We start from the raw sequence: 19,879 nt of genomic DNA on the forward strand, positions 1-19,879 counted from the left end.
TGCTTCCTGTCTGTTTGCCATCCTCCCCTCTGCACAGCAATCAGTTTAGTCATGTTCACTGCCTCTCCTGTGGGGCCAGACGAGATTTATCTATTTGGGCCTTTCCACTTAGGAGAGCAAGTATTTATAGAAACAGACAAATGTACTGGTCAGAGCCCAGCGGAGCTCAGCACAGTACCTGGTCTTACGTAACTTCATAAACATGATTAAATTTCACGGTGACGATCCTTTAATTTAGAAGAAATCTATGACCATGAAGAAAGTAACAGTAGTTAAAACATCAGAAAAAACTTACGGCTTCCAGGGCAACATCAGCATGGCTGTGTTAACGTCACACCAATATTCTTAACTTCTACTTTTCTAATTATATCCACATGCAGCTTAATGAATATTACACTATCTGTACATATTATTTCGACATTTGACAGAGCAGTGACAGAGATGCTGCCTGGCCTCTTTACTTTCTATCTGTGCAACTTCAGTGAGCAACTGAAAGGTCAAATTAAGAGAACAGGAGGGGATCGTTTTGTGATGGATGCCTCTAGGAAACAAAAGTGAAGCTTTAAAAACCTCTAGGAATACCACAAAGAAAGGCAGCGAACTTGCAGGTTTCCTCCACCTGCCATTTCTCCCAAGAGCAGTCATGGTTTTATTCAGACACATTATCAGCTCCCCTGCTGGAATCAACAAATTCATACCAAACTTCCTCAGTTGCTTATAATACATATAGTTTCTCAACTAGCTCCCTTTCCTGGCCTTGTCTTTGTAAAGCTAACTGCCTCAGATGTCAGTCTTTAGCATGTAATTTTTCACCCTTGAGACCCAAAAAACCAAAGCAGATTTACCCAAGCTCTGTAAAGCAAGGAAGACTCTACCTTTGCAGGGAGACTTAGGATACAGAAGTTGCTAAAAAATTAATTTAAGCTTCCAAACCTACAAAAAATGGCTACAAACTGCATGAAAATGTTAAGTCTTGAAGGTAAAGCCCAATTTACAGCCTGTTCTCACTTGCAGCACAGCTTCCAACAGCTCAACAACCAAACCCAGAGATAATGACATTCTGGCAAAGGTACTTTGCAGAGTTTTCAGTGCAAAGGAAATGAATATCTCTGCCTGGCAACTAAATTTCTCCTTGGAAAGTTCTGAACAAAAGACAAAGTCATTAAACTGCTGAATTCAACTTATGAACAATAAACGACGGGGTCAAGAGCAACATACTCCAGCTCCCAGTTGAGCCTCTGAACCAGCCCTTCCCAGCTGGACAGTAAAACCCTGGAGAGGAGAGGGCCAAATGCTGCTTTCTCAAAGTCCCCTGGGGCTAATTTTTAAAGTGAACATCCATAAACTATTAATTTATCTAAATGACCGTCGCTCCCATCTATCCTATAAACATACGATACATACTTGAAAATTCAGTTATGTCCACGGAAGACTAATGCAAAATTGCTTCCATATAGCATAGCTGAGTTTTAGACCTGTGCTAATGTAGGTAGTACCAGCTGAAAAATTATTTATTTCTCCTCACATAACTTGTAAATGGCCACCAATTTAAAGTGTTTGCATATAAGAAAGAAAAACTGTAAAGAAAATAAAGGTTCAGATCCACATAACTGGAAGAAAAGCTTTTGTCTGTTATCATCTTCTCCTACCTCCTCCAATTCCCTCTCTTCTCACATCAGTCTCCAGGCTCTTGAAGAGTGCTGTCTGTCTGTTCATTTATTATTTTATAATGCACATGTGTATTTCTAGCCAATTAGCCCTATCATTGGAAGAAGGATTCTCCTTGTAGTATTCAGTCATCAGGTTTTACCCATCTTTAAATTCAACTTCTCTCTTGAGCAATTTTATGATCTGCAAATAAATTTCAAAACCTTAACCTGACAAACTGATAGGTAAAGAAACAAAAGGAACTCAGAATGTTATTTTTAAGTCTGAATGATAATATCTTGAAGACGGGCGTTTTAAACGCATACTGATGAAAATTTTGAAGTTGCTAGAACACTTTTGATGAGCTCTCCCATAGTATCCGAAAGCAACCAGGATTTTCTTCACAAAGGCCAAGGAGAAATAATGAAAATACCTGGTCAACAGGGACTTGAAATAAGGGCCTGTATGTTAAAGAGCAGATAAAGTGCAGGATATTCAGGAGGTTTATGATCCTATAATGCATACTGCAAGGGGATTACCCTTTTAAAGATATTTATAATCCTATAATGGACACCCAAGACCAGTGACCTAATAGGTACCAAATCGAAGGTAAGTGAACCAAGAGCATCTGGGTGTGAAATGAAGTACCCTGGGATAACAAACTAACGAACATCCCTCACCCCTGTGGGACTTCAGGGACACAAGGGAGGGAAAGCATTAAATACTCTGTGCAGATGTGTTGAGATCTAACAGCACGAAATAGCGTTACCTATTAACATTCTTCAAATGAAAAAGTCTTAAGTTATTGGATGAGAGCCAAGCAATCTCCCAGAATGCTTAATAATTCAACAAGCCAGAAATAGCCAGAGTACCTTTACCATTATGTTTAGTTAAAGACCACAGAGATTAGAAAACACATTATCCATCTCAGAGGCGATTCTTTCCATGTTACAAGTCCCTTAACGACCTTTACCATCTCTCCCTCTCTCTCTCTCTCTTTTAATAAGGCTGAGCAAATGGGACTTCATTTTATCCGATTGCCACAGACTCGCGGTATTAATTATTCATGCTCATACTCTCTTTTGTTAAGGAGGTGCATTAGACTAATTTCCCTCTTTACCGCGCGCGTTGGGCAAGACTCAACCTCGTAGACGCTCCGAGGAGTGGGCAAATTCCTGAGACCAGGCAGAGTTAGAAAGGAAGAGTTACTGTACTTGAGGAGAAGCAGAGCAGTGGGTATGGGGAACTCTCTTTAAATGCTGTCCAAGAACTCAAGAAAGAAGGCTAAATTAATTCACAAAGAATTAAAGTCTCTGTAGCCAGCACAGCAAAGCTGTGAGCTTTGCTACATCTTGTAGCTAAGTGAGGTCAAGCGTGGTCGATGTCCTCCAGTTGAGACACTTCCAAGAAAAACCGAGGAATGGAAGGAAATGCTGCTGATGGAACTCTTCCATGCATCTCCAATAGCCCAGCAGGTGTTTCGGGATCCTGTGTTGTTGGAGATGTCTTTTTTGGATGGAACATTAAAACAACAAATCCCCAAGCACTTGTTATCAAAGAGCCTGTGGTACTTTCAGCAAGAGAGGGGTGTTCAACCCACCGTCCTGGCTGGAGGCCAGGAGACAACTGCTTTGTGAAACAGCTCGTTTCCCCCCGAAATGGTGCTTCTGCTTCTCGTCAGAAGTTACCCCATCGCACGGCTAGTAAAAACCGAGCTGACTCTCCGAACTGGGCGAAGCGCTCTGTGTATAGAGGATATTTAATTCCTATTTAGATGAAGTACTGAATGGAGTACCATAAATATTAGCAAAAAGTATACTGTAAAACCACACTAAAACCCGACATCCTTTCCCTCACTGAACAACACACAGGATACATTCAAGAACCAATTTCTCAGACAGAACTGTCTAGGATAGAGGCTGCTCACTGTCACTTTACAGACAGAGGATCAAAACAAGAAAAGCTCCAAGTCGCTTGAAGATGCAGAGGAACAAGCGGCAAGATTGGGAACAGAATTTGCATTTATTTTCAGATTCTGTTTCTCCCCTTTCCTTCTGCCCATCCCTCTGCCAAAAATCATTGCCTGAAGACGCACAAACATCGCCAACAAAAGGAAGGGTCGTGAAATTTCAAGTCCACCATGAATAAAAAGGGACCTGGTTTTTGCTCAGGTCCGTTCAATTCCAAGGACATCTACAAAAGCAATAAGGCTATTTCATGTGGTTGTGGCAGAAGTCATCAAATTAAGTACAACATATGGTACACACTGCTGCAAGTTTGAATTTTATTTCTAAAGGGATGTGGAAAAAAAAATATTTTCAAAGCTTACAAGCCTCAGGGGCACAGTTTCCCCGTGCAAACGTATTGAATTGCCTACTGTAAATATGGCACATAACACAGCAACAACAACAACAAAATTAGACTACCAGCAAACGCAAGGTCAGCACATTGATACTTGTACACAGAGATAAGTGTTCTGGCTCCATAAATTTAAAGATGAGCTAAGATTTAAAAGAAGCAGCTGAGGGAAACAGACAGACAGAGAGAAAGAAAAAGAGTAAATCACACACAAAACAGCCAGTGAAAAAAAATATATAAAAAACCCAGTTAATATACATGAATAATGGATGTTTGATTTAAAAGCAGTTTACTCCAATATGATGTAATTTTTGACAATCAGCCAGAGAGACTATTTTGCAAGTTCTTGCCAGATATAAGTCATTGTGTAAAGCTGGTAATACAACCATTTCACTGAGCATGTGGAAAATCGACTTTCATGCCATCCTAAAGGTGACTTGACGCTGGCAAACGAGAACTCGTATTTCGCATGCGCTGAGCTGCACCAAGCAGCCTCCAGCAACGCTTAAAAGACCCACACAGAGGACGGAGAAAATAACGGAGCCTAATCAGCTTGCAGGAAATCCAGCAACAAAAAAAGCCTGCTGGACACGCTACCTGCTCCCCCAGATATCTAGACCTACCATAAAAGTTACACAAAGCTGAAGACAAGCGCAGTTTGCTTTTTTCTTTGAAGTTTTCTCCTGACCGGAGTTAAAAAGTAAGACTCCAGGCTGAAGCGGAGCCAAGCGCTGTGCAGGCAGGCAGGGCACACGCTTGGGCACGGCGGCCGTGCCAGCGCACCTGCAACCCTCGCCGTGCCAGTGCTGGACACTGCCCCGGCCCCGGCTGCCAGCCCCGGGCCACTGCCAGCCACGCTGGGCTGGCGACGTGGACAGATGTCTGCGAGGGCCTGGATGGGGGTCACCAAACGCAGCTGACTTGTGGCTGGAGACTGATGTAAGAGCACAGGTACCCAGCGAGGAAAGGGGTTTATGTTAATCCACCTACTCATGAAAAACAATCCCTAGCCCAGAAACACGTTTCCCTTAACCTAAAGATAGGACATGGAAAAGGAAGGTAAGGTAATTCTTAAAAACTGAATGAATTCTCTAGGCTTCACAGATTATCACTGTGAATATTCATGGCACATCCTAGCAGCTTTGTTTTCAAAACCTGAGGCACTTACCTAAGCAGCTTTGCCAGTTTTGAGGTATTCACATGAACGTACAAATAGGGTGGCAAAAAAGCAGTGTGTCATTAACATAACCAATACAAAAGGCATTCTCTTTCCTTATTTTGTTTTAACTTGCAAAATTACTTCTGATCATTTACAAACACTGAAAAACCAAAATGGGTGATTCTTACTTTTCAGCAAGAGAGGGGGGTTAAATGATGCATCACACAAAGTTTAGGCAGGGAAAACTCCTGGTCTCTTTGCTGGACTGTACTTCTTGCAGTGCCTGACTTCCAAAAAGTCACACAGTTCAGATCCTTAGCAAGAGTTCTGTCTCTTCCACATGGTACCAAAGAGTTTACAAAGACAGAGATATCTAAAAGACCTTTAATCTCCAAAGATCTGCTGATACTCTACAGTCCTACAGCTCCCTAAAGAGAAATGTTTGTATGAAACTGTTTATGTTCAAATCCAGTCCCCAGTAAGACCTGCTCTTCTACTGGTATGAAAACAAGAGTTCAGAGAGATCAATTTATTGGAAACTGGGCTATTTACACAGGCCACACTGGAAATAAAACTGAAAAAATCCCACATTTTTTAAACAAGATACAACAAGATTTAAAAAACTGAAGTCTCTGGAACTCTGTGAGAACTGGAAATATCATGACACCAGAAAAGACAACACAAGCTTACCAGTTAAAAAAGAGGAGGATTTTACATAAAAAAAGGTGCAAGAAAGATGTAACGGCTTATATAAAGCAGCTATGACCTAAATACATCATCCAAGAGAGGCTGCAGTGCATGAAATTGGATATAAAGGATTACTTAAAATTTGTTTTTCAGTTAGTATTAGTTCATAACATCCACTTCAAGTGGTTAATTCTACTGGATACACTCACATTAGCACGCAGTTGAAGAACCCTGTGGAAACATTAAATACTGGAGCAAAACTAGGCAGTATTTCAACTGTTGAAGACAAGAGACAGGTGATGTTGAACACCATTCAAGCAGATGAAAAAGCGACAGCACAACTCCCAGGACATCTGATGTCAACACATCTACCCTTCTGTTCCTAAGTTGAAGGCTCTAAAATCATCACCGTCCTCCCTGCACTCCTCTCTTCCCATCTACCTGAAATAAGGTTCATCTGTGCACAAAGCAACCAAAACCACAGACGTACTCTGAACTGTGCCTTATAACGCATGGAACACAAAAGAGAGTTCTTCAGCTACATCAGTTCAAAACAAAACTCTCTTGCATGCCATATGAAGATCCTTCAGTGGGAAAAAAATGACCAGAATCCTCCCACGCTGATTATCTTCTATCACCAAGAACTGCTGAGTATGTTAAAAAATTTCAACTATATTTTAAATACAGGAGAAAGCTGAGTTTGATTCCCCCCGCCTTCCCCCCCCCGCAAAGAATAAAGCACCTATAAATTTCATAGAAATAAAGCTGGAGAGAGCTCACCTGAAGCTACAGTAGGAGACCAGACTTACTTGACAGCAGACGGTCCATGCACAGCAGCTTATAAATGTATCAACTATGAGAAAAACTTCAGTCAGTGAGAGAACTGCATCGGAAACCAGATGATGTTAATCCTGACAGCTATAATGCTACCTGTGTAAGAGCTTTACATCCTGACACGAAGAGGACCAAAGCCAGCTGTAGTTTAAATCTGTGCATTTCAATTCACATTTAACGCTCAAAGCCAAAATTCAAACACGTGCATGCCAAGACTTTGCGATGCTGCCGCAGCGTCGATACCACGGGTCTCCAAACTGCGTGACACGGGGTAATACGTTATTCGCTAGACACTGTCCTTCAAGGCACGTCCGCTGGATCTTATGAGCAGCTGTTGAGGTTGAAAGGGAGAGCCAGGGTTAGGGTTTTCCCTGTAATTCATTATCTGGGCTATACTGGTGGCCATGTACAAGTCTAGATGGGAACACAGACACCAGTACTTCAAGAATTTGGAATTTAAGGAAAATAGTACATTCCACATTGAGTTAATACAGCTGAAATAGCCCTTAGTAATGAAATTTCTCTTAGCTTAACATAAATCAAAGAGCTCCAGGAGCACTAAACAGAAAAACTTTCAAGAAATAGCATTATACTTGGGTTGTCTGATGCTTAATAAAGTGAAAGTTGAACTTCTCATGGATTAACATTTATATTCTCCCCTCTCTCCTGCACGGATGTCTGTCATCTAACAGTAGGCAAGTCTATGTTACAGATTTGATGTTTTTCTCCTCTCCAACATAAAAGTTCCTATAAAATTTATGCCTCAGATCTCTATGCTGCTGTCAGTTTTGGCTAAAATTAGAAAATTATTAAAAAAGAGGGGAAAAAGATGGTTTCCCTAACCATATTTTCATCAGAAAGCAGGTTACTAAGCAGTAGCACTAAGATTGCGAGCTTACACTAAAGAAAAAAAATGGTCCCTCAGGAAAACCAAAGAAAACCCCAAACTGAGAAGAAACAGCTTTCCCACTGCAGCAGCACAGCCGGCAGCAAACAGGGCTGGAATTCTTCACCACTGCGTTTCCGAGACTGAAAGCTCTCCTAAAGACAGATTGTCAACTTGCGACCAGCGTAATCAGCCAACGCGAAGTCCCTTCACGTCTGCGCGAGGCGAATAATTATCATAATAGACATCAGTAATTAATTTCCGGCGTGATGTCAGCTGGTGCGGCAGTGCCAAGCAAGCGTCCTTGTCAAACACACCCAGCCGTCTGGACGACTTCAGCCCCATCTCCCTGATTAGGATGCGCGCTGATGCACTGCTTAATACAATCTGCCATCAAATGCCAAATAGTTCGGAACTAAATTAGGAAATATGTCCGGCTTTACAGAGTGACGCTGGGGGCCTAAGTGGATTTCTCTATTCCTTTACGAGGCACAAAGGCGATCATCAATGTAATGCCCCTGAATGAGGCAATTTTACCTTCTAACCTCCCACCTCTGAAGGGAAAAGAACTGGATTAGGACAGCAAAGGAATTAATAGAGACAACGTGGCCTCGCAGCATCTCTCAACCCTAGAGGTATTTATGGTGGCCTCAGCATTTCCCTAGTGAACATGAATTTTAAGGGAAAATTAGATGCAGCTGGACACGTTTATTCCTAACACAGAGGTAATCCTAAATAAAGCTTTCCTGTTTTAGTCACTTGCCAAAAAAACCCCACTGCATTTGTACACTACAGACCACAGCTCCTTTCGTCTGGGTGCTCACCTCCTACTTCTTTCTCCACCTGCCTGAAGCACTCTCCTTCCCTCATTGCTGACAGCCCATCACATGCCTGAAGTATGACCACAAAAAACTGAATGAAATTAGACAGTGAAAAACTTAGGCAAGATGCAGGAAAGGGACAGAAACTCATCTCGAGGCATCTGGAATCAGGTCTTGCCACAGCTTTGTCCCTGCCCAGGCTGCTGCCACCAGGTACCTGGGATCTCAGGTAGGATTCTGTGTCCCCCCCCAAAACCACAATTATTTATGCTACCTATTTGGGTCTGCAAGCCTCAAATAGCCCCTCCTACAAGCTAAGAAGTTTGAGAAAAGCTGCATTAGAAGCAAGCCTCAGCCAGGGTTACAAAAACAGTCTGGTTTTGATCTACACTGCCACTGCTAAGATGTGCTGATAGAAGCAGCAGACTCTGTCACTGGGCTTCAAACCTACAATTATCATTTATCTTCCTTTAATACAACAGTCACACCATTCTCACCAAATTGGAAGTAACTTCATTCAAATACTCAAGAGCACACAAAAAAAGAAGCATCCTCCTAAGAGTGCCCTTTTGCACCTACAGAGCTTGACTTGCTGCTCAGGATGCCCTCATCAATAAGGCAGATGGATGTTTTGGCTTTTGGGGGTGAGGTTGTTTATTGGGGATTTTAGGTTTTTGGGGTTTTTTTTGTGAGGAGTTCCCCCTAGAGGGCCACTGACGCAGCATACAGCTGAAGGAGCTGGGACTCACTGAGGAACAGAGAATGCAAAGGATTTGCAGTGAACCCAGTCAGCTGCACAGTAATCCCTTCCTCCAGCCCACTGGACGAACACGAATAGAAGCATCAGATTACTGCATGAAAAGAACGTCTTCCCTCTACTGTCAAAAGCAGAATAGCTGGGAAGAAAACGGCCAGTAGCATGAACTCTTTCCTTTTTTAACTATGAAGGTATAAAAAAAACTTACAAAAAAATTAAATACCTGGTTGGGCTCATTCAATAACCAGCCAAAGGTTTTGACCCCAAAGGCTGCTTCACGAGCAGATACGTCAAGGCACGTGACAGGCTGACCATAGACAGAATGGAGGACTTTGCCAGGATCTTCTGCTTTCAGGAGATAGACAACGTCTTCTGCAGCTGCTACTGTCACTGGGCTCCCCATAACATCTGGAACCAGATTAAGGAAGTTGACCTAAAAAAAGCAGACTTTTAATTTTTATTACAGTCAAAAAAGCTTTTAGCTCATCACTGCCACATTCTAAGCTGAACAAGTTACTGATATGTACTGATCTTGAATCATCCTAATTATGGATTAATTTCAGTCAAAGACTAAGCATCGGTTTTAGTTCTGAACTTTAGCAAGTTTAGCTCCTATGATGAAGTATAGCTCACAGTCCTTAGAGTGAACCCATTTAAAAAAACTAATCAGAACACCTTACAACAGAATATGACAAGGTGTCACCTCAAAGAAAGGAGCAATACTTAACGGACTCATTCAGATGAAGGACAGAAAGCCATAAGGTTAAAGCACAAAGCAAATATCATGGCTAGAATGTGAACATGGTACTTCAGAAAAGGCAACACATTCATGCAACTAACACTGAATAACCAACGCTTACCCTACAATCACGTATATGTGCCCTAAATCAACAGAAAAGTCATCATGAGACTCTAGGACAGCCCAAGTATCAGCTCCTCTACCTTCTATCACAAGACCAGAACAGCCTTGCTCTTCCCATTTCAGTAAATGGTTAAGATGCTGCCGAAATATCTCTCCATGGAAGGGTTTAAACTCTCCAGCAGCACAGCTGATTGCTAACCCAGCCTCAGAAGAGAGCGTGGTGTCCTGAGTCTGTCACACGTGGCAAACCCACGTTTCACAGCAAGTACGACGCAGGAGTAAAATGGATCCAACCACAACGGAGCATGTGGCGGTGTTTTAACATTTTTACTCTCAAAATGTTTGTGGATTTTGTTTAAAGACTGACTAAGCTTTGAAAGAGGGGATTAATCAGGAGCGGTTTAAATCACAACTTCATACCCAGTCAGCTTCTTGTAATAGGAGAGAAGTTGCAAGACTCAATGTATTCCTATACTTCCTTCCCCTTTCAAAAGAAAATGTTGATACTCTGAGACATAATAAAACTTCAAAGAATGGGACAGCTTTTGATTTTTAACTAAAATAGTCTCAAAACTTCAGTGACAGAAGGTGCAACCTAAAGAACCTGCACAACTAGTTACAGCTTCGCAAGTGGTACTATTAACTTGTCTGCAATATCCTGCCTCAGAATTAATCTGATAGCACTGATCTGGAATGAGACCTCGAATTTTAGCTCCAATTCTATGCGAGAAAACTGATTTACAAAATGAGCCAACTTAGTTTAATGTTGACAAAAAAAAAATAATTAAAACCAGCCAACCTCCTGCACCATATGGACTTCTGTTCATTTTCACTTGTATCTTAAGCCAGGATTTCACCCTTGCTCTTCACTGATGAAAGCTCATCCATTAACTTGCTTCAAAATCACAGCCTCTAGCTGATAATGCTCATCTAGCTCAGGCAACACTCCTGTAAGATTTTTATAAGATCCCTCTTAACCGTACCAAAAATAATTAGTGGTTCAGGAGCTCCTGGAATGAAGCTGAGTCGCCTGGAGACTCACCAGTTTCTGGATTTCAAATGTTTCTGTAGTTTGCCAGAATCCCTTGTCATCAGGGCTTTCCACTTTGACCTCGAAGCCAGATGCCGTTGCTACCGTCGCACCCTCTGAAGCAAGAGCTAAAGCCTGTATCCTCTGGTTGTGCTGGTAACGATGGACTGGCTCCCGCCCGAACATCAGGCTCCATACGCTAATGGTTCCTGCATACAAAAAAAACCCCAACAAACCCCACAAATCAAAACCAGAACACTATGCTTTACCTTAGAATTTAACAAAGCTTTAAAAGATCATTTAAAGATGTAATCTTCTAAGCATTCTAACGGAAAAGGTTAATCTACAGAAAAGAGACCGTAGGGCAGGAAACCAGGTCGTCAGGACACTGCACAGCACACATCACAGCTTCAGAGGAAGCTTTCCCAAACTTTGAGCTCTGGCATTAGAGGCTTGTTGCTCTCTAAGTAATTCCTGATTTTTAGATAACATTGTTATGAACCTGGAGTGAGACGGCTTGGATTCTCTCACTTTTCCACATTTGGAAAAGATCAGAATTAAACAGACACCTAAATTTTTGTTCTACTATGTACTCGCCCCTCAATAACCACTAAAAATAGTGAGGAAGAACCCACACAAATTTAAGTCATTCTGCTGCACACAGAGAAGTTTTCAAGTAAAGAACCTGAAGCTCTGCACACAGCAATCGGGGGATTTTAATACCATTCTTAGCAGTTTACAGCCAGCAGCAAAGCTCCTGATTGTGAAGCTCTGGAAAAAAACAACAGAAAATGCAAAAGAGTTCAAAAAGCTAAAAGAATACAAATCCCAAAGATTCCAGGAGTACGAGCGAAAAGACCACGCACTTGCAGTTGCATTTTCCCCACCACAGCTCACTGATACTCTGTTTAAAAGCACAGTACATAAAAGCGGTAACCTGAATAAGAGCAACGTGAAGCAATCAGGAACGTATTACAGAACAGAAGGGGCAGACGGAATTGGAGACTTCTGGGCCACCTTTGCACTGAATTAACGGAGAAGCAATCTTCCGACGTGATGGACAGGGCTGGACGAGCCTTCCTTCTACTCGAGCACGGCCATTAATGATGAAATGATTAATGGCAGCTATTCCTTCAGAAGGAGACATAAAAGCCCTGACAGACAGCTGTGGACGGGCACCAATGCCAGTCTGCAAACACTCCTCCCAAGTCCCAAAGGAGGTGAAGCAAGAGTGTGGTAATGAAACTGCACATAGTGAAATGGTATCTAAATGAGTTTAAATTGATTTATGTTTGCTTTTGTAAAGATTATTTGGTATCTGGAAAGTGCTACCGATGTGAAATAATGCAGATAATCCTTAAGATCCCTGTCTAATGGCACTCCCACTGAATATTTATATTCCTCGCCATGGGAATGAGTACCATAATGGGGACCATTTTTGTTTTATTAGGGATGCATATTTAAATTAATCTGCTATTTGCCTAAACAATTAGCCGCCTCTGTTTGTTTACACAAAGCCAAGACTGCAATTAGGCTTCCATCAAAAAGATAAGTCCCGACTAAAACTCTCCCGATGGAGTCATAAGGGCTCAGAGCAGAACTTCCCAAAATTACTTCTTAGCATAATGGTAATTATGTTAATTGCTTGAAAGGTAAATAACTGCTGAACTGGTTTTGAAAAGCAGGATGCCAGCTCGCATCACACACACTTAGGCATAAAACAAGTTAACACACACAAACGGACGGCACAGGCTACACTTCCCTCCGCAGCCTGGACTGCCCCACACGAAGGCTCTGCACTTCGGTGCCTTCACAGCGGCTCCCCGGCTCCAAACAAAAACGAGGGGAATGGGAAAAACCTCATCTCCAGGACAGGTGATTTTAACAAGCAAACAACCATCAATGATAAGACTGTAGTGATACAAGATCATGGATGTCAGAACTGGATTCTTTCATCAGATGATGAATACCGCTGCCAAGCTCCTCCGAGCAGGAGTATTTTCAACTCTTTTTTTTCCAGAACATTTATCCCAATTAAAGACCATTTTTGTGAAGGGGAAAAAAGGAAGCTGATTTGCTTTCATTGAAGTATTTTGTTTAGATATCTGTGGCGAGCATTTCACTGTTTTAACAGGGTGTGTCAATGTAAAAAAGTTCTGCAAAGCACACAAAAATATTCAAGTCAAAGAACCCTCTTCTGACCACGTGAGCAAACTGGGAGACCCAGAGTTCTGCTCCCTAAATATGGGCAACAAAGCCGCTATTATTAATATTGCATCTCAAACATCATAAAAAGAGAAATCGGCTAAAACGGCTCATGCAGTAGTACAATCAAGGTCAAGACAGGTTTTGGTTTGGTTTGGTTTGTTTTAGCCAGATATTCAATAGCAAAACCTATCCAAAATATCTAAAAAAATTATCAGGAAAACACAGTGTATGCAACACCTGACAGGCAGTATGATATGAAAACATCCCTGGTAATATCAAAAAAACAAGTGACTCGTAAGGTCACAATTTAACATCTGGTTAATGAACAAAGCACAATGTAAGGAGTTAAAAGGAGAGGTCAAAAGGAATGCAAAGAGCAAGAGAATTTTTTTTTAATTAGGATGGACAACTACTTGCTTGCAACAGTAGTGTTTGTCCCCTTGCTCCTGCCCTCCTCCCAAAGAGTACAGAATTCTGTGTGTACATCCTCCCTCATCCAGTACTTGCTACTGGTCAGTAGCTTCCACCACTGTGTGCACGGACCTTCTGTGGAAACGCACTACTGCCCAAACTGGTGTGCGCGTTCATGCACGGCGCCAGGAAAACACTATCAAGGTCTACCTAGAAAAAGCAAATATTGCACTGTATTTATCAACAGGTGAAGCTGTTATTGTGTCTAAAAGTGCTACTCAGAATATTCTGTATTCCACTGCAGAAACAGCAAAATGTATTTATTAGCGTGCAAGCCTTTGCAACAGTCAATCATGTTTGTGTAAGAGCAAAAAAAGCCACCATTACAGTTAAAGTTATGAGTACGGCAACGTAAAAAAAATTAGCCATAAGATTTACCAGTGCAGATGAGATCACTACTTTACATAGTCTATCTTCCTGCCTCCAGCAGTGACCAGCACTTCATTTCCAAAGCAGTATCTTTGCTAAGGTGAAGTTAAGGTCACAACCATACAAGTATGGTTTGGGTTGGTTGTTATTTTTTTTGAACACTGTAATCTTAAAAGTGTTACAAAGTCATTAAATCAAAATTATAACCAAGACTTTCACAGGCTGCTAAAATCTGCACCACAATTGTGATTATTCCAATTGAACTTTAACAATAACTCCTCAAACCGATTTAGACTTTACAGCTTGCTTGTATTTGATCTTGGCTCATGGAAACGAGTCAGGCGCAAAAAGCTGATGAAGATGGCATAATTGCTGACACTCGACATTACAATCACTGCACCAGTCTTGTTTAGCAGTTCGCCTCAGATTGTATAAAGCATTTAGGGTTGTAACTTCCAACCCAATATTTTGTAGAATTGTGGCCTGATGACAAGTCCATTCAGTGCAACTCACTTTCAATTGTAAGGTACTTGGATGAAACCCTTAACTATGGGACTATTGTGCCTTACACAGTGCACTGCTGATCCCAACTGCACTCCAGTTTTAGTAAGCATCAACTATAGCATCTCTTGTACCTCAAAGGTGAATGGCCAGACAGCAGTTTCCATTAACAGTGCCCATCTCTAGTATATTCTCCTCTTTGCAGCTGAAAGTACAAAAATATCCTGCAAAAGCAGCTGGTTTTTATATCTGTTATCACATAGGTTTCATTCTGGTATAAAAAAAAGAAAAAGTATCTCTTTTTCTATAAAATAATGTAATATGAGGGTTGCATAAACTGTGGCAAAAAATGGTAAATCACATTGGTAAATATTATACTGGCTGTGATCGCCAGCATAACACGGCTCATCACAGCTCCTTCTACGAGCTGGCCACCGCGGAGGACGCCCGCCCGCTCCTGCTCCCTGCTCCCAGCCAGCCCCCTCAGCTGGGTTTTGGTGCAGAAGATCCTACACCCAGATCCTAATGACCCATTGCATCAGCTCTTCCACATTCAGATGATGCAGCCAGCAGTTGCTGTCAGCCTTAGAAAAGATGTAGAGCAATCTACGTGCATGTTACCTGGGGGGTGGGGGAAGGAAAAATGAAAGACAGACTTTTTATATGTTAGAGCAAGGAATCTGGATGTGCCCGTGGCTTTCATGCTCATTCACTTCAGTTTCTAAACACAGTTGCATGGGAAGGTCGGAAGCTGCTTAATTCACAGCGTCTACATGGCGTTTTTCCTGCTTGTGGGCTGCAGTCTTGCCACTTCCTATCTTGACTTAAACAAAATAAAATTCTCTATCAACTTTTTAAAACACTTCTTGGATACAATTTTTTCCTCTAAGCAGGAAACATTTATTTATTCTCTTACAATTTTCAGGTAACATCATACTTCTATGAAGTATAACAGTTAACAAAACACACAGGTGGAAATGAGCCCAGTTTGAAGTCTCAGAGCTGTTTATCTTGAATTTTGAGTTTCTCAGAAAAACATTTCTACTTGGAGGGATCACCAACACACAGCCAGCTCGACCCTGGTAGATGCTTGGTGTTTTTATTAACTAGAATTTTACCTTTTACTTTCACTGCAAAGCCGTTTCTGAGCTTTCAGCGAGTACAGCAAGTTACTTACCATAGTAAACAGTGAGTAGACCTCGGTCGTAAGAGTCGTGCCCTTATGTTACCATCAACACGATGGTTTCCACCAGTTGTTGTCAGGTTTTACCTCCATCACCCTTCTTACAGAGATTTCCAGCTGACACCGTCCCTATACAGTTCCAGACGAGAAAGTCTGTATTTTGTTCCAAACTTCGAGACAGACTCAAGGGGCAAACTTCTCCAACCGTGATGCGAAACTTCACACCCTTTACCCAAACCAAGAGTTTTGCATCCACAGCCAGCTGTACATATCTGATATGAATAAATATACTATGTGTGGTTTTCTTCAAAAACTTTTTCCTTTATTCGAGCCAGCCTGTTTCCCTGCTCCTGCTGTCTTACGTCAAGTCCTGGCACTTCGGGGAAGGCACCAAATGCACTACTCCATTTCTGTCTTTGCACGGAGGGTACAGAGGGACAACACCCGCAAGCAGCTTTAAGGGCACCAGCATGGACAAGACAGCAGATTTCCCATCTCGGGAAGTAGCACTGCCAAAATTCCCTTCCTGGAGCCTGCCAACAAGCAAGAGCCCTCCTGATCCCTGCAGAAACCACCTTCCTTTGCTCCAGGTGCTCCACTCTGCAACCTGTGAAGTACCACTAACTCCTCCCAATGCGTCTCAAAGCAATACTATGAATGGCAGCAGCGCAGCATCTCCTCACCATGTCTACACAAGGATAAAGCACGGCATTTTAAAAACAAAACAAAAGTACTTTTTCTTGTCGCAGCACATTGTTTTCAAGTCAAACTACGAGACTCAAGAGGGTGGGGGGAAGCAATGGCTAAAGTAGACCGCTGCTTCCCAAAAGCTGTGGCTCACAGCCAAAGTCAGGCAAGCATGGAGCAGATGGAGTCCTGGCAAGGCCTCCACTGTCCCTGCATTAGCAGCATCTGCTCATTACCCAGAACCCTCGCCTGCTTTATCTAATGCTCCAGGAAAAGCATTTTGATTTGATTCATTTCAGTTCGGTAACGTGCAACACAATTAGTGGTAAAATCAAACTGGAGGACTGCCAGTGCTGACAATAGGAAACAAGGCAGAAGAAATATGAGGCCAGTGGGTTGGAATTCAAAAATCACAACTGTGGATCAAGTTGCCAAGTCCCGTTGCCCCAGGTGTACACACAGTGCCCCCACTGAGTATTGGCATGGGCAGAGGGAACTTCATTTTCTCCCCGTACATTTTTCTCTCATTTACCTCTCCTTGCAGCTTGTTTCTCAGAGGCCGACACTGTTGGAAACATTCACCAGAAGTCACAATTCAATTTTTCTTTAGTGCCATCATGGAGTTACAATTCACTCTGGATACAGGCATCCCAGTAAGACAAATCTTTCCCCTTCCTATATTTCATACGCCTTGGGAAGCCTCTGCTACTACTGAACCAGCAAAACAGTGCTGTAAGGCAGGCACGGCGCGAGCAGAATCTGCCTGTTAGCTCTTCCCTGTGATCGGATGCCAAGGACATCGCTGCATGAGCTCTGTTGAACTGGGAGAAACTGATGTTATCCGAGCGAGCCTGCTAGCCAGGGACTCGACAGAGAAGTCTAGACTCTGCCTGACAGCACCACCTCCAACACTAGCAGATGGTTTCTCTGTGTTAGTCAAACTTACAAACAAAGAAAAAAAGGAGCTGGAAAAGTACAACAAAGAACAATCAAACATATTATCTTCAAAGTCATCCTCTCCCTCCTCAAGTTTAAAATCATTCTCTCCACCACACTGTAAATATATGCTTTCAGATTCCAGTTAGTAAACATTTCTAAAAATCAGTCTTTGTAATTCCCTATTCACATAGCAACTAATCTATTCTGACCAGGCTTCTCAAATCAGAGTAACTGCCATATCACAGAGCCCATTAAAATTTCTACCCAAAAGAATAAAAGATGCCGAGCTTTATGCAAACTAGTTTAGTCACAGCACACACAGGACCAACAACAAGGAATATGACAGGAAAAAAAAGCCCTAGACAAATTATTAGATTAGTCAGTGGGAGACTAGAAAACAAACAAAGGACCCTCTGCTGGTTATTGTTTGGCACACTGGACAAAAAGCCAACACTTAAAACTATCACTGTGTTTTAATTTCCCATGACTCAAGTAAATAATATTAATGGGTATTTTGTAATATCAGGCTTGCTGTTGTCAGAAAAATGTCGCCGATCAGCAATTTTTAGCCACAGAAAACCGTTCTAGCACGATCCATGCTACAGAAACAGCTAAGGATATGTTGATAATCTTAAAGTAGTTGTTTTCAGATATAAAGCATTTAATTTACTTCTAAATAAAACATACGGATAGGAGATCTTGTTTGGATTACCCATCTTTGGTCTTGTTTTCACATGCAGAAATGCCAAGATCAAACACAGTAAGTGTATCAAGCTCCCAGCTTTAGAAATACTCTTTATTCACACCCGAGGACAGGTTTTTTAAGTGTCAGTTGATACATCTTACAGAAAAGGGATAGGAGTTGAGTTCAGCCTGAGCAACTCACCCTAGGATCCCAATTGGCTATCACTGTCCAAACGGGATTTCTTAAATTGCCGTTCCCACGTTCAGTAGATGTACGGTTGGTCTCTGGCTCTTGTTACCCATCATGTAAACATCTAAGTATATTTAAAACAATGCATATAACCAGGATTTTATTAGGTTTTTATTAAATATTAGGTCACAGAGGTTTTTTTCCCCCTCTTCATCAAAGGATGTAATAACCCACCACTGCAAACCAATACTTCAGTTAAGAAAATGTGCATCCATTCACCGTGCCAAGAGCAAGAGAGGACACAGATTAATCAGACATGCAAGTTTACCAGTATTCCCATAACAAAGCTTCACAGCACCCCAAGGGAGTTTTGGACAAAGGAGGTGGAATAATATTTAATATTTTTATAGAAAAACAAGTTATTTGCTTAAGATAGTTTGGCTGGACTACAGCCTGGCACTCAAGCTTTGTGTAGCAGCTCCAGTAGGAATTAAACATCAGTTTTAATGGGTGCTATGTTCCAATGCCTCCTAATGCATTTAGGGTTATTGGCCAACTTTCTCACATAAAAGCAAGTGTGTGCGTGTGTGCGTGTATACAGGATTACAGACACAAAAAGCTGAGCACAGCTGCTTCATTTCTGTAAAGCCTTTTTGGTTGTTGTTGTTGTTGGGTTTTTTATTTTTAAATAGGGAGGAGAGTTGTGGTTACTTACCGTCCTCGTAAGCTGCTACAGCCAGAGAGCTGTTTATCCTCACAAAGGAGACACGTGGCTGAGGTCCAGCATCACCAGGACCGTGCATCGGTTCCAGGATGGGGGCTGTGTAGTCCCAGGTGCGAGTGTCCCACAGCCGCACTTCTCCTGATGTGTATCTGGAAGAGAAGGCTGCAATTCATCCCAAAACATCTGAACAGAGGTAGCCGCAGGAGGAGGGAGGAAGAAACAAGTGTCTTCAAAGCCAACGCCATTTACAGCTCCTGGACTGATTCTCCACACTGTGCAGAAGCCCATCAAGTCTTCTCATTTTATTCCCTTTTACTGAAAGTAGCATCAAGTCTACTATGGCCAGCAGGTAAACTGGAGCTACAAGAACAATACAACTGAGCTACTACAGGTTACCAACTGTCGACGTTGGCTTTACATATAGAATGCAAGGACAGCCGGGCTCAAGGGAAAAATGGTAATCAGCAACAAGTCTAAATTACATCATAACAAACCTTCGAACTGTTTCCTTTCAGTCTCTAAAAATCTGTGATTGTGGTTGTGCCAAGGAAAGGCTGTTTAACCAGAGTGTTTATGTACATACATACAAGCACTCACACACATACACCCATCCACAACCCGCTGCTCTTTAGAGAAAAACTTCTTAATGCCTCATCGACAGACCAGATTTGCCTACTTCTCTGAAGACTGATTAATGTATTTATACAGTTACGTGCTGTCTTTAGAATTAAAGCAGTGCTGCCTTCTTTATAGAAGGGTCTCTCACCAAAACATCAAAAGGACTACAATTCAAGGAACTATGGTTTGCCAATGAGAAAGTTAAAAAATATAACTCAGATTATTATCTGCATCAGGGGAGATGCACTGCTGGATCTCATCCTC

General features: G+C 42.0%; 1 protein-coding gene across 1 annotated transcript in view; it reads right to left on the reverse strand.

The window, feature by feature from the left end:
- Positions 1–19,146, reverse strand: part of FBXW8 (F-box and WD repeat domain containing 8) — a gene marked incomplete at its 5' end in the record, with an annotated part of 26,277 nt that extends 7,131 nt beyond the window's left edge. The window contains 3 exons of the mRNA XM_010178522.1: positions 9,373–9,582; positions 11,054–11,250; positions 18,989–19,146. Of these exons, the coding sequence (XP_010176824.1) occupies positions 9,373–9,582; positions 11,054–11,250; positions 18,989–19,146 (565 nt within the window). The remainder of the gene's footprint in view (positions 1–9,372; positions 9,583–11,053; positions 11,251–18,988) is intronic.
- Positions 19,147–19,879: the final 733 nt, after the last annotated feature.

The sequence above is a fragment of the Mesitornis unicolor genome, unplaced genomic scaffold, assembly GCF_000695765.1.
Source record: "Mesitornis unicolor isolate BGI_N332 unplaced genomic scaffold, ASM69576v1 scaffold6932, whole genome shotgun sequence".
In the NCBI taxonomy this organism is placed as follows: Eukaryota; Metazoa; Chordata; class Aves; order Mesitornithiformes; family Mesitornithidae; genus Mesitornis; species Mesitornis unicolor.